The following is a 23291-nucleotide window of genomic DNA, read 5'->3' on the forward strand; positions in this document are numbered from 1 at the left end:
TTAAAGTCGTAGCGTAACGTGTACACTCACACAGTATAAGCGCTTCTCAAAGTAATCATTTTGGGTTCAATACTTTAGCTAAGAGAAAAGGATGTAAAGCATTTCAGACGACCTATTGTACACTTCAGTATTTTAAATGCGCCCATTCATTTCGATAATTCCTGAGATGGCAAATTTATTCGATCCACGTTACCCATGTATATGTAATATGACATGTACGGTACGTTATTGGATTTGATTGGATTTACAACTAATAGGGATTATCTGTGGGCGGTATGCAGTTGTTGTCATTGACCGACGTATGTTTTGACTTTTGTTCCAGAGGGACTTCGTCTTCCGTACAACCACCGTCAGAAAGCATTTCCCAATGGTACGTTGCTCGTCCAAGACGTTGAGCGTGCAACGGACGAAGGACTCTACGCGTGCGCCGCGCGTAACAAAGACGGCCAGTCAGCACATGGCAGCCTACACGTCAAAGTGCTCGGTAAGCAGTTGGTAGAAACAACTACACACGGTGTTTAACCTCACACGAAAAAAAAAGTAGAAAATTGTATTAAGAAATCTACTTTTCTGAGCACTATGGGGTCAGCGCTATTTATCTCGAGAGAGGATTTGCAATGATTTTTGAGCACTTTCGTCGAATTTAATTCGCGAGAAATTGAAATTTTCTCAATTGATGTCCGCAATTTGCAAAGTCAACATCTCTTATATTTACTGAAAAAGAAAGCACATGTCGGAGTCAGCCGATTGCACTGCAAAATATATTTCCTACTACTTTGGTAATATAATAGATTTAAAAAAAATACGAAAAATGTCGTTTCCAGGCGCGCAAATTGTCGTGCGAACTGGGTTTCCGTCAAGTTATACCCCTGTCACGCGGCTAAGTGAATGTCGTTCCCAGTGAATGACATTCGCGCTGAATGACATTCGTTTCGTGTCACACGGCGAAACCAAATGGCAATTCATGCGAATGAGTTCGCGGAACTCATTCGCTTTTCCCTCTCGCAGTATAGAGGTGGCAAGAACAACAATGATAAACCGTTTGAAGAAATGAAAGACGAATGAATATTTCAATATTTCAGCTGGCCGCACCAGTGCGACCTACGTTTCCATTTTTTTCTTTCTATTCTTTCTATTTCTATTCTATTCTATTCGAATATTTTATCACGAATTTGATAACTTTTGACGCAAGGAGGGAAGGCTAAACACTGTTCTTCGGAGAACTACCCTCGTTCCCAGTCGCCTCGTTGCCAAGTGCGGTGCAGGTAGCCTTCTTAGTTGCCTTTCTGTGGTACATAGCCAATTAAGTTACTTTGAAGAAGCGACGATTTTGTGAACTAATCGAATGCTTCGCCAGTTTCGAGCGAAAGAAATAGAATTATAACTAATGTGCCTGTCTAAGGCATCATATGTTCGGCCCTGGCGTCCTAATTATCGACAGTGAAATCATTTGCGAATTACATTCTGTTTCTTCGTGTAGCTCGGTGCAAGACAAACGAATGACATTCGGTGCGACTGTCATTCGCTGGGAATGCCATTCAGGCATTGTGACAGGGGTATCAATGCAAAATGCGGCGGAAGAAAAACGGTCGCCCTCCCCTTCCTGTGTCCCTGTCGCTCTTCCTTCTGATAATTTTGCGTTGCAACCATGCTGTCGTTATCAGCTGAAGCTTGGAAAAGGAAAAGTGAAAGTTCCGTGATAGGCAAGCCTGAGCGATGGGCAAGACACGTAAACAAACACAAACACGAAGGCTCAAAAACGTTTACGCGTCTTGCCCATCGCTCAGGCTTGCCTATCATGGAATTTATCCACCAGCTAGCCTGCATTTACGCCATTCTGTCAAGGAAAAGTAAAAGGCATCGCTTCTTTCGGATATATGCGCGCGGCCGGAAATTTTGGAACCTCGTAACAGAGGTTTTAGCGCAGTTTTCAAAAAAAAAAAAAAAAAGAAAGAGAGAGAGAGAGAGAGAGAAAGAACGTGAGGCTGACTCGGTAAATTTCGGAGATCAATTGTGAAAATTCAATTTCTCGTTCATTAAATTTGATAAAAGTGCTAAAAAATCATGGCAAAATATTTCCCGCCATAAACAGCTTTGTCCCCATGATGTTCAGGCAACTGAAACACACTGTATGTAGGACTGCCGTTAAACGGGTAACCGGCAAGAGAAGCAAATAACCGGCCATATTTTAGGAATTTGACCATGAACGACTAAACGCGGTATTTTGGGGGCTGCCTGCCCTTTTATCGACTCTATCTAATTAAGGCCTTTTTTTTAGCATTTCTAGATGTCATAACAGCCTTTTTTTTAGCATTTCTAGATGTCATAACAGCTTTTTTTAGAGGTCATAGTGCGAGTGCGCCTTTCCGGATCATGTTGAGTGCGGCATTTAGCTTTTCCTTTCTGCGTGTTTGCGCCTCTTGTTCTTTTTTTTTTTTTGCGTTTAGTTTGTGGGAAACAGAACTTTCCCTGCGAATTTGTTGTCTCGTCACGCTGTCGGGAACTATCATGTGCGGGTTATCTGCTTTTCGTTATTCCCGTCACCACGCCGGTGATATGTTATCGTTATCTGTGATTGCACGTGCCGCTCTTCGAAGTGTTACTGGGCGCGAGGATTCTTTTCCTTAAAAGGGGACCACCGTAGGATTTTGGGGCACTCCGACTCCGAGCATTGGGCATTGCGGCAGGGTGTTCGGTAAGGCTTTGTACGTGGTGAGGTATGTCATTAAACGTTTGATTGCATTCTTCCTTTTGAGTTGGTTGCACTTCCTTCTGGTAGCGAGTGGGTGGAACGGCCCCGGGTGTGGGACCGCCGGCTCTGGGAGCCGTGAGGCGGTCGCCACAAGTTTCCTTCAGTACTTTGGTTCGCTAGAAAGGTTCGTGTATATTTGATCAAAAGATTTGCCCTTTCTTGGCCTTTCAAGGTCATCGACAGCGGAGAACTAAAAGTATTATTCAATATAGCTTGGTTCTATAGGTCGCCTCAGCTTCATGTACCATATAAGTCAAACCTTGTACTGTTCCGTAGACTTTAAATGAGTACGTTTTCTTGGACGGAACACTCTGAAACACTAACAATGCGAAAGAGCGCACCAAATTAACGTGCCTATTTTTCAATTTTATTGCCTGTTTTGGTGTTTCTGATGGCCTGAAGGCCTGCCTATTTCCGTTTCTTTCTTCTTCTTTTTTTTTTTGTGCCTAAATTTTTGTGCCCTGATAACAAATGATTTTCGTCGCTACATATCCCTCCACCCTCTCTTAGTTCAACCTTATTACGCGTTTCTTTCGGGCTCGCGTGCTTTTCGGAAAATAATATTCCCTGATAGGCAAGGACGACAGGCAATATTCCCTGATTCCTTGAGGCAAGGGAGACGGAAATGACACGTAAAGCAGTACAGTACCGCACTCCCAAGTATTCTTCGGACATTATTGTCTCTGGGGTTATATCATTGCTGAAGAGAATACAATCTCCTAAAGATCGGACTTTGAGGGATTACTCGTCTGTGTTCAAGATATGTTCAAGGAAAGAACTTCTTGCCACAAACTGCTTTATTTCGTTCTCCTGGCGTACCGCATGCTGAAGACAATTACGTGAACCATACATGTCTTGAAGGTCAGCAAAGGTAATTAGGTGTAGTAAAAAACACTGCCTGCAGGAAATGGTGCAATGTGATTTTTGTGGTTTTCTAATCCGCCTAATCTAATAGTCTCTCTATGTCAATATGTCGCCGAAAAAAAAAAGACAGAAAAGAGAGTCTCAACAGTTTTTTTTCTTTTTCTTCAACAACTTTCTAAACCCGAGGTTTTTTTTTTTTACATCATGCACCTAAACGCTTCGTCCACCTCCCCACTCCCACGCAACGTCTTCTGCAGTATTTTTGACGCAGAGCGAGATATTTTCAGACAGCTAGATGTCCTTGGGACTTCTTTAAAGCTTTTCTAGAAATAAATTTTTCTAACGCGGTTCCCACTTTTCCGCCTCTCTTCAGCAATTTTTCCTCTTTCTTCGTCTTCTTCCAGCCTCCCATTCCATCTCCACGTTGCCTAATGATTCAAAAGTCTCCATCTCCCAGTTGGAGAGAGAAACTTCTCATGCTCCTATGCTCCCTGCAACAGCTTCGGAAATGTATGGCTAACAGCACTCCAGCTTTGGCGTTACAACTTCGGCTTAGCGTCGGCGCGGCAATGATTTATTAGGCAATCTCGCTTCTCGCACAAACACGTTGCTACACTGATACAGCGGTTCAAAATGTAGCGGTAATTCGACAGCATGCGACAATGTTCATGCACGCATGACAGTTTCTTTAAAGGATGGATGCGTGGTCAGAGTTGTGTACACAGTAGATAAGATACGTATGAAAGTCGTTGTTTGCGGTTCAGCTGAAGCGTTCGAAACTCCAGCACTTTTGGGGCGTAAATTTAAGGGCGACGGATGGGTTGCGAACTTGCTGGCAATGTCCCTGTGAATGCCTGTAACGTGGTTAGGGAGGCCTACACTCGAGTTAGTAAGGACGGTATGGCGGATGACTGTTTCCTTATTAGGTTGTTCGTTGAAGGGTCAGTTTAACGTAATAATAGTCCATCGGAACAGTAGAGTGATATGACCTATATCTCTAACATGCTTGGAGTGTTTGGGATTCTGTCCGATCCGTATTTTAGAGCTGTATTCGCGTTTTCCGATAGGGGTCGCCCGGCACTATCGGCGGAATTGATGTCGAATTTAGTCCAGGACACGAGTTAAAGTCCTTGGTCTGGCCACAGAGCCAGCGGGAATCTGGAATGCATGAGCATTTTGCTGTAGCGCTAGGACATGGAGAGCTTTAGTAATGACTACACAATAGTTTGGCGTACACAAGGAAAGAGTCGATGTACAGTCCTTTTTCTTATTCCGTGTTAGCGCCGCGAAGCAACTGTGGCTATGAGCGGTGTACAGAGGTGGACAGATGGAGAGAGGACACCAGGAAGGACTGGGGGGACATGTGGGTTAGTATGCGTCCTGGGCCGACTTCAGGGGGAACTGTGCCGACATTCGTCTGCATCTTTTTTCGGAAAACCCAGGCAAAACATTAGACAGCACAGCCTATGGTAGGATTCGAACCCACCACCTCCCAGTCTTCAGCACGTCCTTGGCTACCACCAACGCGAGGGACGCCTTAACTCACTCGGCCATGCCTCTGGTGGTGTGCACTCCGGACTCGCCGAAAGTGGCTCAGCGTTTAGCGCATGCGCAGTTATACACTGTTTGTTTGAGTACGCTACAGCTCAAAATCTCTAATAACGCAGTTCCTCAGGTGCATACGTAATACTATCACCAGTTTCGAAAGCTTGCTTTTGAACGGATGCCCTTCTTGCACAAAACGAGAGACATGTTGCTCATATTTCGAAGTTCTCATATACTCTGGGCAGAGCGATAGGCATCAAGATAAGAGGTCTCGAATTCTGTTCGTGAAATAAAGTACTGCTAACAAATAGTATAATAACGATGATGTTCGTCCTTAGTTCGGTATGCCGGAAGGGGCGGCACTGGATGGAGAGGAACGGCTGGGCTGCTTGGCACGCGCAAATGGAACAAACAGTTCTCTCGTAGAATACGGTCTGTGTCGGCCTCATCTGTCCTTAACAAGCTTTATTAGTTATTAGAGTCTTCACAAACATCGGAATAGAAAATCTCTGAATCTATAGGCACATGAACAAAAAAAAAAAAAAAAAAACGAAAACGATGACTTTTTCAATACCGAATTCCTCCACAAGTTCGCTGTATTTATGCCATATTACCGCAGTAAACACCATGTTAAGAACACCGAACACACACATACAGACTTCCCAGCATCTAGTTCCGCGATCCCCCTTTTATCATTTAGAGCATCGGGTACGGGAAGTAGAGAATGAAATGAAAAATGCTCGGATCTCTAAAGATGAAGCAGCGCATGTAACGAATGGTGCCTAAATGGGCTGAGAACAAACCCTCTCTTCAATGAAGTCCCCTAAAATCATTTTCTCCGCGACTCATTTCAGTGGGCCTTTGAAGAAGTCGAACTTTCCATCAGCTAAAAGACTTTTCGAGCTGGTATCCTCATTTCGGCACGAAATGGTTGCTTAGAAATGCGACGTCATTCGAATTGCAACGGCACGCGACGTTCGTTGTTGTGTTGTAAGAAACGAGCCTCGTATAGCGTGCTTACTTCAGGAGCACGAGAAAAAGGTTGCTGTTCAAATTTTCTCGGAATACTCTTTTAGGCTGTCCTCGTGCCCTTTGGAAATGAAATGTGATCGAAGCGAAGACCGTGACTGCAAAAATGGGGCTTAAGCCTTGTCAAACTGAGGATATACGTTAGCCTTTCTAAGAAAATTGGGCTGTTATGTATCTAGGCGGCGGTCTGAAGAGAGCGAGGGTTATTATGAAAATGCCACCACAGTCTTTATCGTCATACTTTTACTATGGTGGCGTATGAAATCTGGAGGATTTTGCGCAGCTCCTCGGGCTCCTCCTCCTCCTCCTCCTCCTGTATAGTGCTTTGGCCTGCCTGACTGTTCTTTGGTACGCTGTTGTACGCTGAAATCTCAGTACACTTCGGAAACAGGGCATCAAATAACGTTGACAAAATACGTAATTCTCAATGGAATAGTGGTTATGTATTTTCAGGTATAAGTGTTTAGCACAGTTTTGTGAAAAACTAAAAAGAAAGAAAAAGGGACATGAGAGAATAAATACAGCTTCCACTCCTCTAGAATGCAATCGCTCCCCTTTTTAGACCCCTGACCAGAGATTTACACCACAGCACTCTAAACAGTCCCTTCCAATCAGTCCCCAAACGCGTACTAGTGCGATTCATTTAGTCCTTAAAGAGACTAGTGGTTGTGACATTGCATCTTTGAGGTACGAGCACTGTGCGCTTTAAGGGGAAATTAGGGATTACTTAGAGCTCCTGCTCCCTTATAATGCACTTACTCCCCATTTTAGTTCCCTGACCTGAAACTTACTGTCATCACTGCAAATAGTCCTTTGCAATCAGTCCTCCCCATGCAAATTCCTAATAACCTCATTCATTTACTCCCCTAAAGGGACTGTTGTTCCCGAAAGGGAATTTGTTGTGGCAATGCATTTATTTCCCCAAAGGGCTAAAATTATTCTTTCTCTCTCTCTCGCTCTCTAAGAGTGTGGGGAAGTTGTAAACACAAACTGGCCAGAGGTTTCGGATGCAGGTCTTCATAATCACCTCCTTCTATCGTAGTTCGACCGGCCATTGTACCCTTCGCCTTCCCGGAGTCCCTTCACGAAGGCCAGAGATTCAACGTATTGTGCACAGTCTCAAAGGGTGACTCTCCGGTGCACATTGCCTGGTACAAAGACGAAGCCCCCGTGAGCAGCAGCGGCCCGGCTGCCGTCACAGTGCTGAATGTGACCCAGTTTTCTTCGACGCTCATCTTCGAAAAGGTTCTCGCAGAGCACCGGGGCAACTACACTTGCGAAGCACGTAACGCGGCCGGTGTGGTACGGGCCACAGCCACAATGGTAATTCACGGTATGGCTTGAAGCAGCATCTCCGTGAAAACAGTTTATAGTTTTGTTTTTTCTGCAGTACATTGAGTTGGCAGGGTAGCATAGCGAGTACTGTCTAGTGCCCATTGTATTACAGGTGCACATTTATGTAGCATCCCTATCTCTTTGTTTGCGGTTTGTCCAGGAGGTTCTACAGGACGTCTTTCAAAGTGTCCCGCTATTGCAAATTGTACAGAGCACTGCCAGCGTATGTAGCCAAACCAGCACAAGCAGCATAATGCACTGAAAATTCAGGTACATAGAGGTAGCTGGCAGGTATCTTATCAGTGCGGTGCCCCATTACACAGAAATGTCCACGAAGAACACCTTACCCCTCCTCGCCTATGCACTCTCACTTTCTATACATTGTGCTGCTTGAGAGAGGCGGAACCCATCATAGAAAATTACCTTCAGACGTGCGAGCAGCGAAGTTTGTGTGTGTGTGTTTTTGCATCATGTTTTGAAATTTCACATGTTGGAAGACCTCCTGTGTATTGATGTGATGTTGACCTGCCTATTCCAGATATGTTCAGACTTCAGGTGTTCGCTTCCACAACCTGAGACTTTCTGATTAGTGCTGGTTGTAGTAGTTTCTCTACTGCAAATATGAAGTCCCCCAAACCCAACGACCGTTTGCTGTTACAGTGCCCCCGGTGTGGCGGATAGAACCGTCGGACACAATAGTTGTGAAAGGTGGAACAGCCGTCATCGACTGTCAAGCCGATGGGTTTCCGGTCCCCAGAGTGAGGTGGACAAAGTCGGAAGGTACGAAGTGGGGTATTTGTGTGCCGTGCCAACAGTTGTATTTGTTTTTGAACTGGAAATACCTCAACTGCCTTTTCATTGTGGCGTGGCCATAGGGGACGTCCCGGGGGATTACAAAACTATCAGCAGCAGCTCAAAGGTGCACGTGTTTGAAAACGGATCTTTGGCTATTCACAATGCAGAAGAGAAAGACTCTGGATATTTTCTATGCCAAGCGTCGAACGGGATTTCACCTGTTCTCAGCAAAGTTATCAAGCTTTCAGTTCATGGTGAGCTGCTATATTGTTATGATACATATTTATAAGTGAACTACCGTTTCTCGAATTCGTATAAAAATAAAATTAATTGATGGAAGTACATGTAGCGTATAAAGAAGCTAGCAGAAATATTCCAGACATAATTCATAAGGTTCTCGATTGTTCCCATTTCTCTCTCTCATTTGCTAGTACTCAAGTATGTTGCCCTCAGCCCTAAGGCTTGCCTTCTCGGCCTACTCCTTTACCCTCTTGAAGTAGCCTTCTCGTTATCATACACAGCAAACCCAGTTCTTCTCTTGTCCCTGGAAGTGCTCTGTAAATGTTTTACTCTCGCATGTCAAATACGGTAGGTGATTCCATGTCTTGTATTGGTGCTTTAGTTGGGTTTTGGCACAGTTCGCTGTGGCTATAGTCGTGACGATGCCCACTTGAGTGAACAACGGCAAGCTAATTCGACACCCCCCCCCCTCCACCCCCAACCCTCCCTGTGAAGTCGGCCTAGGAGGCACGACCCCACGCCCTCTTCAATAGTTGTGACGTTGCCCTCCTGACCCTGGCCGCCTACGGCATGTAGTTGCACCACCAGTTGGGTTTGTGAAAGAACAGACAGAACAACACGGGAAACAAAATTAAAACTATAACGAACACACGGTGCCAATAACTGATATACCACAGACAGCGTTATGCTCAGCTACTGGAATTTTTAAAGGGCATTGGTGTGGTTTATACTTTTTAGTAAAGCTGTACTCACATAGTGACATTTATGCATTTTGTGTACCGTCACTGTATGGCCTTGAGGGCTTCATGTCGTGTCATGTCACTTGTCACGTATCCGCAAAACAGCCAGCACAGATATCGGAGGCTGTCTTGAAGCATACACGGAATTACGAACAAACAAGTGAGAAACGCAAAAAAAGTAACAGAAAGACAAAAAAAATATTGCGAATAACGCCGGCTCCGTTCCCCCTTCCACCCCCTCACTCTGTTGTTCGCTTCTTCGCACTGGACGTTCCGCATTAAAGTTTCATTTTCTAGTTTGAGCTGCTTTTGTCGTGTCGTCCTGTCTGCCGTTTTCTTGCGTAACTCGGGCTTTTTCTACAATGTATTTCGTCCACAAAGCTTGCCTGCATTTATGTGATCCTGTCAGGATGTAGTAACATCATCACCCATCATCCCATCGGTTGATATCTCATACTAGTTCATATATCGTACGGTGGGGGACAATATTTTAGACAGAACATTGTATTGCACAATCTGGTGTTTGGTTTGGTGCAGTTTGACCGTGTTTGATGGCATGATAATAAGTGTCCATCATAACCGATGCTATTGAAATAACTGACATTTAATTACATTTCAGTCGCTGCCCATTTTCGCTCAAAGTTCAAAGCAGAGACGGTTCGAAGGGGTCACCTCGCCCGACTCAAATGTGAGGCCTTCGGTGATAAGCCACTTATCATTACGTGGTCGAAAGACAAGCAATCTTTTGATCCAAAGGCCGATCCTAGGTACGCGCATAAATCTATTAGTTATTTTTTTTCTTCAGGTAGGCCTTATCAGTAATATTGCTCTTCTTCTATTACGATCAAGGTACGAATTAAATGAGACCCTGACGAGTAGCGGCATCGTCTCCGAGATAACGATAAGAGGGGCGGATCGTCGCGACTCTGCCTTGTTCACGTGCCTTGCCCGTAACTCTTTCGGCTCAGATGACACAAATATGCAACTTATTCTTCAAGGTAGGTCTTGCCTCTTACGACAGTCATGATAACAGTACAGAAATAATAACGTCGCTCAACCAACGTCACCAATGTACAGAAAGCCTGCTTATTGCCTCCCCTCCCTCCTTCGCTACGTGGACACATAAAGTCAGACGTCAACGCCGAATTTAAGAATTCGGAAATGATTGCAGCTAACTTGAAAACGGTAAACCCAAATCTGTAGACAAAAAAAGTGCAACACGCTTTCCAGAAAATCAGTTGGATTGGATTGGATTGGATTGGAAAAAGAAAGAAAAATATGGAGAGGTAGTCCCGACCCAGTCAGAACTGGCTACTGCAAAACGCGTTTGTGGGTAAAAAAAAAAAAAAGATGAGCTAGGAAAACGAGAAGAACAAACAACCAAAAACAGGATAGATAGATAGAGGACCGTTTTGGGCTTTTTATTTGTTTTCCCATTTAGTACGCGGGGATGCTCAATCACTACTCGCAGACGACGGTTGTTCGTCTCCATGACAACGGCAGGTGAAAGTTTGTTCGTGATTGGCTACCGCCGTTGGAGCACGATCCTGATTGGCTGACTCTTACTTGTTACGTCGCGTCGACGAGTAAGCGGGCTTGCTTTAACTAGGTGGCGTTGGCTCAACGCGGTTTTCCATCGTAATACAACTATCCTCGTTAAAAAAGAAAAAGAGTTTGCATATATTTTGTTGCTATTGACACTACGTGCAATACTGTATATACGGCGTATTACGTTATTATTTACGTTCAGGAGAAGGCATTATGGTAGTCATTTGTTAAAAAATACAGAATTGCAAGTTTATAATTTAGACATCAATGTACCATGTGCAGGGTTTCCTTTTTTATCAAATACATATCCATAGCAGGTGATGTTGAGCAAACATCTAACAATGTTTCAATATTGTTGTTTCAGAACCTCCTGATAGCCCTCAAGATGTGAAACTTTTGGAGTACAGCAGTAGATTTGTTAAACTTTCTTGGTCTCCCCCTTACAGTGGGAACAGCCCTATTTTAAAATACTTTGTACAGTATAAAGAAGACTCAGGTTGGTAATTCATGCTTCACTTGTATAGCTCTGTGATGTAGAAATTATTCAAGTAACCAATTATTCAAATAACCAACTTCTCGAATATGGCCGGATTTTACGAGACTTCCATTTCAATTTTGCCATGTTTGGTCACTTGCAAGCTCTGTTGTATTACACAGGAATGTGCGATCCCAGCGGCTTTGCCACTTTGCATGCGCATGTTGCTCTTAGCTCCGTGTTCATGTAACACAATGGGAGATGGAGTGTTCGAATCCTCTCGCCCACTGTGCTCTTCCATGCTTACCCTGCTTTTTCCGGTAGCCTTTCCGTAAAGATCGTCGAGAAAGCAGCAGCGCTTGTGGTACTGCATATCCATGCTTAGAACCATGGCACAATTCCCCATGAAGTTGGCCCAACGGGCGTACCAACCCCCTGTATCCCACTGGTTCCTGCTGCTCTGTCTACACACTGTACACCGTTCATGGCCACAATTGTCTCGCGGTGCTAGCATTGGATACAAAGACGAATGTATTCAGCACACGGTCTTCTTGTTTTCTTTTCTGTAGAATCATGGCACAGAAAGTCGCAAAACGTCACCGTACCCGGATCGGAGTCGTCAGCCGAAGTCCGGGGTCTGCACCCCGTCACTCTGTACGCACTGCGGGTGATGTCGCTAAACGCCCTGGGACACAGCGACCCCAGCGCGGAAACTCACGTCAAGACCGACGAAGAAGGTACGATTGGATTCCTGATTACCAAGTGTTTGGATTCGAGTTTGAATTGAGTCCCGCTCCCGTGCATTAGGGAAGTGTCTAAGTGTATGCGGATTATATTGAGATTTGAGCGAATTTGTTCTCACGATTTGCATAGGAATTGAGCGCTTCTTTCACTGCGAGAACGAGATTTGAATTTAGATTTCAAATCCTCTCGCAGGGTTAGAGGAAGAAAAGGAAATGCGGCAGTCCCATTGATTCGGCGCCATGTAGATTTTCTTTGTCTGTTTCTCTTTCGGATCTCACTATTGTTCCAGTCGGTTGCGCTTGCAAGGATTGTCACCTTCAAAAGAAGGCAATGACAGTTCATTTTCCGAGTAGAAGTAGACAAATAGTAGTGGACAAAGGACAGATTAGCGTATCAACCGGAGGAAACAACTTTGCAACGATGAAAAGCCGAATTACGAGTCTAGGAGTAGCTAAATCCATAGCTAAATCCATAGCTAAATCAGTTTGCATTAACGATTTTTTTTTTTTCATTTGCGTCCCCCAAGACAAAAAGATTCATTCTTACTGTCGCCGTTATCTGGCAGTATCATTTAAATAAGATAGATAGGTAGGTTTAGCATGACTAGTTAACACGGTGGATCCCCGTTACCTTCGCCGCCCTTTTTCACTGATCAATAAACACTCTGTTCCAGCTCCCGGAGGTCCACCCTTAAAGATTAGAGCTGAGGCCACGGGATCTCAGTCGATCAAGGTCTGGTGGAAGGTAATATTCTACTTGTTCAACATTGAATTACGGTACTGCATTAAGTGCTGTACATTACTATGAGCAGCGAATAGTACTGAGCCACTAATACTGACATCCCGACGATTATCTTGCCGCGAGTGTGTTCAAGGTACCGACACAAACTATGCCGGCGTCGCTTCTTCTACATTGCTTGGCGGCACTCTGTTAGGGTTCTTTGTTTCTGGCCCTTATCTGAAACAACCGTGGCAAGCATCTTATGCAAGTAGCATCTTTTATAGAGACAACGCATTGTGTGTAGCGGCTATCGGGCATTTCTGGTTCAGTAAAGGAAATGAAATGAAATGAACGAACAGAAGAGAGCCTGACAAATTTTGCCTATCCAATGTGGTGTGTGCCGTAGAACAGAAGATCCATCGACCCGGTGAACGAAGGTTGAAACAAAAGCCCGAGGTCGATATTTTGAACAGAAACCGTTTTTGTACTGGATAATATGCTAGATAAAATGTCATACCTTAAACGTTTTGATATCTTTTGGACTTGCGTCACATTGCAGACCGCCTTTTCCATAAACGTCACATGAAAACAAATATAAAAACAAATACTGCAGAGAGCACACGCGAGTTTTTTTATGAATAGCAGGACGTACTCAAAAGCTACTGGCGCGACACAGATCGACCAGCGATATATACGACAGCGATCCCGTCATGGTTCACACAAAGAGGGAGGCGAAGAAGAAGAGGTGGTGGCTGTGATGATGATGGAACTTCTTGCCGTAGTCGACCACACACAGGCGGGCAACGTCATCATGACTACCTTTCTCTGGCGGTTAAAATGATGCTTTAAAAGAAACACGGCGCGGGAGCTATGGAAATGCGTTCTCCTTTTGCAGGACAATGCAGGTCCTGAACATCTTGCGAGTTCAATGCATTGAACATCCGCCGTACATGCCGGATCTTGGGCCAATACTACGTATTTCGGAGAGCAGACGTAGGATTTTTTTTTGTGTGTGTGTCAAGGGTTAATGACGCTTCAGGAACAATGCGCCAATTGCGTAGAACGTCGAGGTGAATACGTCAGGTTGTAACAAAGGTTTATCATTCTCGGGCAAGTGCTTTCTTGTCTGGCCGATAACTTTTCAGCACCCCATCGTAAATGCGCCTACCTGACACACGTTTCTTTGACTGTTTGTTTTTAATTTTCATTACCTTACTCTGCCATTTCAAATAACCAAGAGGAAAAGGAAAGAAATAAGCTGCGTATTTCTGACCTGAAAGACGCTACATAATCAGAATTAACTGGAAAACAATGAAAAAGATGAAGGAAAGAAAAATAGATTCGCGACAGTAAATAGCAGAAAGTAAATCATGCGGCGCAGTTCCTGTACTCACAGCGCAATAAAAAATAAGTCTCGAGCCGAAGTCTTTTCATTAAGGTACTGGCTAAGTTTATGAATTACATTTTAGTTACAATTAGTTCACAATTTCTGCAGTACAGTGGACGGCTCTCGTGAAGTCATGTTGTACGTATCTCTCTGCAGCCACCAAGGAAAGACCTGCAGTTCGGAACACTGAAGGGCTATTACGTAGGCTACAAGGTGAAAGAAAGTGCGGACACCTACGTATACAAGACACTAGACGTCACCACGGTTTCCTTCCGAGACGAGTGTCACGTGACCAACTTACGCCGCAACACCGAATATAGCCTGGTGGTACAAGCATTCAACGCAAAGGGTGCTGGACCACCGTCAGAAGAAATCTTTGTGAGGACGCTTGAAAATGGTAAGGCACTGGTACAGGCTCGGCCTTTCTTGTCCGAATAGGGTACACGGAAGCGAGACAAGGGGGTGCAATTATATGACGGTACGGAAATATACACCTCCGGGATAGTGTTGGCGAAAGGAAAAAGACACAAGCGGGAAGCATCAACTTGAGCTCTAGGAATGAAGTAGACAGGAGGCTAATTAGCTTGTTTGTGAACCTCCTGTCAACTTCGTTCCTCAAGCTCAAAGTGATGCTTCCCACTTCATAGTAATGGTTGACGTCGTGAAGATTATGTCCGTCCTAATGACATTAGAGACTTTTCGTGCATCGTACGCTATAGCCTTTGCGTACGTAAGACATAGCGTTATTATTTTTTTTCTCTATAGTCAAACTCAAAGGGATAGCGTGTTGCTGCGGAGAACCACGAACACTGTCTCTTACGTACTCAAAGGCGATAACGTACGATGCACAAAGACTCACTGTTGTCTTCTGCTTATCTCAGCAGGAGCGCTTTTAAATATTGCACGTTTAGGAACAAGCCTCCAAGAGTTTTTTTTTTTTTCGTTTTGTTTAAATCTTCGATTTTACATCTTACTTCTTTATCTTACATCTTTACATCTTAGGCAAGATGTTCTTCCGAATGAGCTCCTGTAGGTTTAGCATATTTGTGGTTTTCCTTTTTATTTTCCTTGTTTTGCATGCATTGCACATCTATCGACGAGATTTTTCTATTGTGATCACTCGAAAACTCTAGAAGAAATAACTCTATACGCAAAGGTCCCACGTCCATCCGAAGCTGTTGAAGGCATCGTCCAAGGTCTTGCATTTAAGACGGACTCACTTCTTAAAAAAGTCTATGGCGGATTCGCAAGGTTCTCGTCAACCCTGCTACATGTTTACATGAAACAGTTACATTCCTCTCGGGTTTATCTACGGGATGACACATTTTTGAAGGCCTGAAGTGATTCACTGATTTTTTCCTAATTACACTTTGTCAAATGTTCAATACATGGGAGTGTATGGGTGATGCAACAAAATCGCTTCTTTCGGCACGGACAGCCACGATATATGAGACAAAATGATGTCGTTTCCTAAAGTAACAGTCGAGAAATTGATTGCAATCAACAAATTCGACAAACTTACTGCTGTTTTCCAGATCCCTGCGTACGAAAATAATGGTTTTGTCGTTTGCTAGAACGTTCTCCACGCTGGCGCCGATTACATCACTTCATTAGAGCGCGGGACGAAAGCGAAACAAAGAAAACAATTTCCGACGAAGATTGATTGATTGATTTGTAAAGTCCGACGGTGCCGTCAACCCTCCCCCCCCGGGACGAGAACGTGTCTAGATCGCGTATATCTGCCTTAACCTCAATCGTGCTACTAAAACAAAATATTTGGGAACTACCTCCACCAGGAAGTTTCCCTCACATGATGATAGCGTCAATACAAGACAGGAAAGAGAATAAATACTGCCATGAATGCAATGCCTACGCGTTCACTTTTTCAGATCCACCAACGTCTCCTACTGTAAAAGTGTTGTCCTCTTCCACGTCGTCGATCACCCTCACTTGGAAGCACAATTCCGACACTACCGATGCATTGGGTAACTAAATTTCTTGTTCTCGTCCTTACAAAGTAATTTGACGGGGCATCCATTGTTTTCTGTGAAAGCGTAAATGATCATCCGCTTGCTGTTAGGAAAGCTATATTGACGAACGTTAGTGCCTGACTAGACTTCGACAGCGGGCTGAATGTCGTGTCGTCAGAACCATACTGAAGTTGTGCCATAGCAATCCACGTGTCTAGCATTGCATTCTCGTAAAATAGTTTATCCACGTGACACGGAAGTAAGTGTGACGTCATAAGGTGCGTAATCGGCCATGCGTCTGACAACATTGCTCCTAGAAAATCTTTTTCCGCCTCTTCACCAGACCTGCCGGCAGTCTTCCAGCGTGAGCGCAGACAGGCAAAGAGCGCGCATTGGCAGCACCACCTAGTGGGAAAGCCTGATGGCTTGAACGACGTGACGTAACAGTTAAGAGTACGCCAATCACGATCATGTTTCAGTACCGAAACAATGGGGGCAAGCCGCCACTAGCCGCTCGGGCAGCCACTGGTCGCCACAGAAAACCTGTGTTGTAAAATCGCATTCGGCGATTGGTTGACATCTTGGTCGACTGCGTCGATTGGCTGACTTTATATGTCTACATGCGAAGGAGTGAGAGGCTTTCTGCATCTAGGTGGTGTAGCCCTGGTGCTGCGAGACAGACGCAGGAGCCTTTGATGACGTCACCTCCTCGTGGAGAGTTCGAAACTATGAGGTTTTCCTGGTTCTTCCTAAAGATCGGGGAGGCGCGTAATTTTCACTGACAGTACCAAAGCAGCACACAATATTGGGCCAATATTGGCTGGTCATTGGCGATACGGGTCCAATATGGGGCCCATTTCGGCAGGATTTCCCACATATTTGCAGAAACTGGGCAATATGGGCCCCATATTGCCCCGCTTGAGCCAATATTGGGAAAATCCTTGCAATATGGTCCCCATATTGACTGAAAATACAGAAAATGGCACGTACCCGTGTTGCACAAATGCGGAAGCAGCACTGCAAGATTGGACGTTGAAGCGTGTGAAATTCCCAATTCAATGCGTCGTTACATCCAACAACTTCCCGCAGATTATACACATTGTTCGAAACGGTCAACATACGTAGCAATCCCATTATAACACTCACTAGAACTCGACAGCTCTACCTTCCACATTCTGGAAGGCGCCGCCATCTTGCTTCGCGATGCCAATGCCACTCGGTCGAACGTCGAACCGACTGAGAGCGAGCGTGGTAGTTTGAGCGAAATCACGCCTCCTACAACTAATGCGCATGCGCGACAGTCGGATCGGACGTTTCATGTGGTCTAAAACGTCGCTGGTTCCTCTAATGATAACGTAATTGCAATAGGTCAAGTAAAAAACACGATGTTTGGTAGAAAGGGATGGCTCTTCTGTATTGTTAGGTGCTTTCAAGTTACTGCAAGGAGTGTCAGTTGCTCTGGCGTATGTCCACCACCGTCACGAAGGTGTTTCGCTCCTTTGTACTCTTGTAGCGGGTTGGAAATTATTGGTTCATAGACTGCTGCGATCCCAACTAAGGCTTCATGTGGGATGTTCGGCATTGGCAGTTCCGTCGGACTTCCTGTGTCGTTCAGCAAGACGGCCGTAGCACCTGTTCTTCGTTTTTGCTGCGATGCTGTGTTTGTTTTTTGTAATTCTATGCAACGTGGGTCTGTGATATCTGCAGAAATGAAAACGCAGAAAGAAGAGAAAAATAATATCAGTGGTGGATATTAAACCGGATAATGCTTTATTATTACACGGACTCTCCGTTGGCGTTATCACAAAACATTGGCGGAAGACGGGCTTGCCAATATGGGCAGCCCATTTTGGACCAATATTGGCAATCTTGGCAGCCCATATGGGTCTAATATTGGACCAATATTGGCGTGCTGATTGGGTACCTATATTTGGCATGCTGACACTTTCAGCGAGGTTAATCAGTAATGCGAAACAAGCAGTTTTATTTGAATGTAGTGGTCCCTATAAAGGCATCGGTCACGTCATATTTTGACGCAAACATGATGACGCACTTGGTTGCCATGGATTTTTGTTTCTCTCCAAACCAATAATTTATTGTCACTTATTCCTACCAGGCTACACGGTGTACTACCGAAAAGACTTCGGAGAGTGGTTAGAAACGAATCTTCCACCCGAATCTGAGAAGTATAGCATAGATAACCTGGCTTGTGGTGCTACTTATCAGCTTTATCTTACCGCCTTCAATGCTGTGGGCAAAGGCGGACCAAGTAATATCCTCAGCACTAAAACCGATGGAGTTGGTAAGTATTTACATTACTTGTTATTCTCCGAAAGTCGTTTCAATATGACGCAAGCCATGGATATCACGATCCTAGTCGTTAGCGGAACACATGTCCGAATACAATTACGGTACAATATTGTACTGTAATCCTATCCACATTACAGTGCATTAAATTATATAAAAAAACGCACACAAAATATAATTATAAGTACCTGTCTTATCCACTTTACTATCGTCAAGACCAGCAAACATGCACGCACTGTTGTGGAACAAGATAATTAGAATGTACATTGCTCCTGAATTTTGAATTGAATTTTTCTCGTGTAGCTGTATATTGTGGTCGCTGTCAAAACGACGATGTTCTCTCTGGTTTCAGCCCCCGTCGCTCCAGACAAGCCTTCTCTTATCACGGTGAACTCTACGTCCATATCAGTCCACCTAGACTCGTGGCATGATGGAGGCTGTGTTATCAAGTCATTCGAAATTCGTTACCGACGTCAAAGAGAAAAGGTAAGGTGTCTTGTTAATCGTGGCTAATGTGGCTTATAAAACGGTGGTTACTGCTAACTATACCAGGCGTCCACAGCTCCCCATAGAGCCCATAGTTTGAGATAATTCAGGCAACACTGGACATACGACCAATGAAAATGCGTCGTGATGCCTAGCAGCCAACCAATCAGCAACCTCTCAGTTTGGCTCGGCTTTCGGCCGGCCCTGGCTGCCATTGACTTCTACTGGTTTTCATACCTGGCGCCCGTTATTCCAAAATAACTAAGACATTTTTGATAGGCGAAATACATATTTATTGATGCAACGTATAAACTCAAATGCTTGACTCATATATTCACCGTGCGTACAGGACGTTTCGTTCCTTGAATAGACAGCAACCAAACCAAGTTCGAACTTGCAAAGCACACATACAGTCTACTTCTGGAAGCGAGCGAAGTCCACGAGTGCGTGCGTTTCACAGATGAGCATCTTCTTCTCATTCTGGCGATGCACCGTAGGTCACACAGTCACGGGAAATACTTTTGTCGTTACGAACACTCTCTTCTTAGTCACTGTATTTGAAAATGCGACAGCGCTCGAAAGTGTTCCTCAGGCGTCAGCTCACCAAGCATTCCAGTTCCGACCCGCAAGAATGTCCGTAGGTTGACACTTTATCGGAGATCAGTACATGGCCAGAGTCACTATAGCTCACGAACAAACCCACGCGTACACTTCTTCTTTGGTCGTTGTGGTCAACCGACATCGGCGAGCCGCGGAGGCGCAGCGACCTTGCTTGGAGCTGCCCGCCTGCTCGACTGCCCGCGAAAAGTGAGCTGTCAGATATTTCGAAACTTTATCAACCAATCCCGGAGCGCGCATCCTCCTTTGGCCAATGGGCATCCGTCATGATGCCTGACGATGTAATACCACGTGACTGTGACGTGATTTTATTTTTCTACTGCCGCAAATGCGGGGAGCTGTGGAGGCCTGACTATACCACATAGTGCCGCTGTATGACCCCATTACTCCTGGAAGGTTAAGGTAAGACATCGCATACAAGCTCTGTACAGCACACGTAGTTACGCAGATGGAACAGAAAATAGGCTGGCGGACATCTCAAACGACCTACAAGGTCTGTAAGAAGGCTTATTTTCAAGCCGGAACGTTAGAGTAACAGCCAATACCCAAGTGTCAGAGGAACAGGCCACATGGTTACTCTGGAAGTAACAGGAAATCTTATATCCTTTTGCGCGTTATGGGGTCGGTTTAGAGATGCCGGCCACTTTTGCGTGGCCATCGTCAGATGGCTAGTCGTCTGACGCTGCTTACTACCGCCATGAACAACAGATATGTCAAGGTTACAGTTGTGAATCATCAAATGTAACGCACATTACTGCACTCTGTAGAAATCATACCCACTCATATTACTCATACTGCAAGTTTTCGAGGCGTAATGCAACGATACAGTACACAGTCTTCGCTTCCAACTGAAAATAGAACGTCCGTTCATCTCAGCGCGGTGATGATTGGTCTATGAACTTTCACGAATTACTGACACCGGAATCTTCGACGATGCTGCTCCGATATTTTTGCACCGAGTTAGGTCTAAGCAAAAAGCTCAGTTCCCAAGCCGTCGGTATTTGTAAAAGAGACTGTCCTGAAGAGACTTCTACTAGTACACGTCTACTATAGGCAAAGCTGTATCCTTCGACTTTCGACCTGACTTTCGACCTTTGACTTGCGCCTCTATCTTAAATCTACCTTCACAGGATCTCCGTACTTTCCACTTTTCACCAAAGTGGTCAGCAATCTGCATTAGACAATGCTATGTCCAAGTGGAGCTTTGTTATAACGATGTTACTCGTGGACATTGTCGTCCAGGCCGCCGCAACACGCTCCTTGTGCATGCAGATGTACAAAAACAAGACAACACTTCTGACTAGTATAGTTTCCGCGTTATTTTCGCTGCACCAAAGCAAAAGGTGCCGTTGTAAACGGCTGTTCAAACCAATGCCTGACTTAAATGGCGGATTTGTATAACATATGCTAACAGGTCGAAATTACTGAAATACTGAGCTGCCGTACGATGGTGACGCCCTGTGCGCATCTTCTACACGTTTTCGCCCGAGTGTGCTTGCTGCTGCGAGCGATCATACTTGCTAACTACACCGTTTCCTACATTTTTCAGGTATGGAACGTAGTGGGCCACGAGATTCCTCCGGCACAGAAAGTGGTGTTTCTGAGTGACCTCGCCCCCCGCGTTGCGTACTTGCTGCAAGTCATTGCGAAGAATGACGCAGGCGTCACAGAAGCCGAGTACGACTTCGTCACTTTACCTGCAGTTCGAGGTAAGAATTAAAGTGAAAGGCTAAATTTTGCTTGACTATGTCATGTCAACGCGTTAAACTGTGACTCTGCGTAATGGTGGTGGTGTGACTCTGCGTAATACTTTCGCAGAGACGGAAACTACGCCAATGGTCATCGAAAGCGAAAGTGCACCGTTTTACCTGGAACTAGGTGTCATTCTTCCAGCGTCGGTTTCTTTGATTGTCGTGGTGGCCATATCGGTCCTTGTCTGCGTAGTTCTTCGCAAGCGGTACTCTTCTGGAAGCTCGAACAGCGGTAACTATTTAGTGAAGTGCATGAGGACCCGAATAAACGTAACGGTAGAAATAGCAGATGTTTGAACGCCGTGATCCGTGTCGTGTGTTGTAAAGACGGTGTACGAAAGACATACGTGTATTTGACGTGATAGCAAGTGGTTTCGAGAATCGTCGAAACTTGAAAGTTAGCAGGTCTTGAGCAGGGCTAGTACTGGTAGTAGAGGTGAGTGTATGCTAGGTTAGGTTACGTGTAGCAAGAAAGATATGGAGATGTTTGGTCACACAACTGGTGGTGGCACAGCTTAGTCCAATTGGGTTCAGTTCGTGTCTCAATTGATTGAAAATGCCAGGGTAAAGTTGAAAGTCGTGTTGAAAGCGTGAAAAACAGAACAAAGAAAACACTACCAAGGGCGTCGTAGAGCGAGAATACGTTTGAATGTGTCGCTGCTTGTACTTGGAAGGACGCTCGACTCTGATGGGCTGCCAGCTTCCTTGTGAAGTCGAAGCTACCGGTGCCAGCGTAGCAGCCTATTGTTTTAATTGGAATTGGCAGTTTATTTGGATAATGAACAGGGCATAAATATCGAACACGTGGACATCCATAGCAGTCTGCTACTAGTGGGTCTGCTACTATAATTTACGTAAACAATTTCACGTGCAACAGCATGCAAACTCAAGAACAGCGAATCATCTAAAAAGAAGAAGACTCAAGAACAGGGAATCAACTAAGAAAGAAGCTCAACAGCAAAACAATTAAAAATCAATACAGACAACACATTTATGCATTCTTATCGCCCACCCCATTACCATCCAATGTATGTATGTATGTATGTATGTATGTATGTATGTATGTATGTGTGTGTGTGTGTGTGTGTGTGTGTGTGTGTGTGTGTGTGTGTGCATTCTCATGAAGAATACATAACCTGATTATGAGAAGTCTATTGGAGACATTCAAAACAGAGCCTAGTGAGAGTGGGTTTAAAGTTACGCGCTCTTTTTGTGTCTAGGGGAAGAGAGTTCCATATCTTAACTCCTTGAAATGCTACAGACCCACGACCATAAATATTATTGACCTACCTAATGTTAAAGTTGTCTAAAGCTCTTTCTCTCTGTCTCTGTTGACCTCAGTTTTGGTTTGTAACAACTGAACCGAAGACGGAAAATTACGATTAACAATACTGTGCATAAGTAAAGCTGTACGTTGTTTAACAACACGATCAAAAGGGTTCAAGGGTTCCACGTTCTCCGGTTCTTGTAGGGAGCTCCACGTACGGTACGAGAAAGAATCATATCCAGGAATGTCTTCACATGTCTGAGGTGGACAAAAGCTTGGGCAAAAAGAGTGGCTCCCTGGACGGTCGGCTTGACTACTACCCTACTCCTTACGCTACAACGCGGGTTGCCGGCGTGGACGAGCGAAAACTCAACGACTGTTCCTATAGGCAGGTGAGAATCGCGTGCTCTCACACTATATTTATTGTCTTCGTTCAGGGTTGCACCACACCTTGCAGGCTGTGACCGTCAGTGCAATACCATCTTTAGGACGTTCATGTGAGTGGATGTTTACGAGACATTGTTACCGCAGGCCCAGGAGGAGCCTCTTTATGCCACAGTGAAGAGGACGCCTAGGCCTCCGAGATCTGATATCCACATTTACAACTACCCTAGTAGGTGACACGTTTTTGTGCATCACGACACCCTTTGAGAGTCCTCTACATTGTTGCAGCAGTGACGTTAACAAACGTTGCTTTGAGACTTCCAATTGTTTTGAA

General features: G+C 44.8%; 1 protein-coding gene across 2 annotated transcripts in view; it reads left to right on the forward strand.

Moving 5' to 3' along the window:
• LOC135394000 (cell adhesion molecule Dscam1-like) overlaps positions 1-23291 on the forward strand; it is a 206016-nt gene that overhangs the window by 176066 nt on the left and 6659 nt on the right. For both annotated transcript variants that reach the window (XM_064624419.1, XM_064624418.1), the window contains exons 9-25: positions 323-484; positions 7233-7523; positions 8186-8305; positions 8401-8574; positions 9920-10067; positions 10150-10298; positions 11213-11344; positions 11893-12060; positions 12741-12811; positions 14331-14571; positions 16064-16159; positions 18261-18446; positions 18804-18937; positions 21105-21264; positions 21374-21538; positions 22778-22965; positions 23105-23186. In XM_064624419.1, coding sequence (XP_064480489.1) covers positions 323-484; positions 7233-7523; positions 8186-8305; positions 8401-8574; positions 9920-10067; positions 10150-10298; positions 11213-11344; positions 11893-12060; positions 12741-12811; positions 14331-14571; positions 16064-16159; positions 18261-18446; positions 18804-18937; positions 21105-21264; positions 21374-21538; positions 22778-22965; positions 23105-23186 — 2667 coding nt within the window. The remainder of the gene's footprint in view (positions 1-322; positions 485-7232; positions 7524-8185; positions 8306-8400; positions 8575-9919; positions 10068-10149; positions 10299-11212; positions 11345-11892; positions 12061-12740; positions 12812-14330; positions 14572-16063; positions 16160-18260; positions 18447-18803; positions 18938-21104; positions 21265-21373; positions 21539-22777; positions 22966-23104; positions 23187-23291) is intronic.

The sequence above is a fragment of the Ornithodoros turicata genome, chromosome 5 (assembly GCF_037126465.1).
Source record: "Ornithodoros turicata isolate Travis chromosome 5, ASM3712646v1, whole genome shotgun sequence".
In the NCBI taxonomy this organism is placed as follows: Eukaryota; Metazoa; Arthropoda; class Arachnida; order Ixodida; family Argasidae; genus Ornithodoros; species Ornithodoros turicata.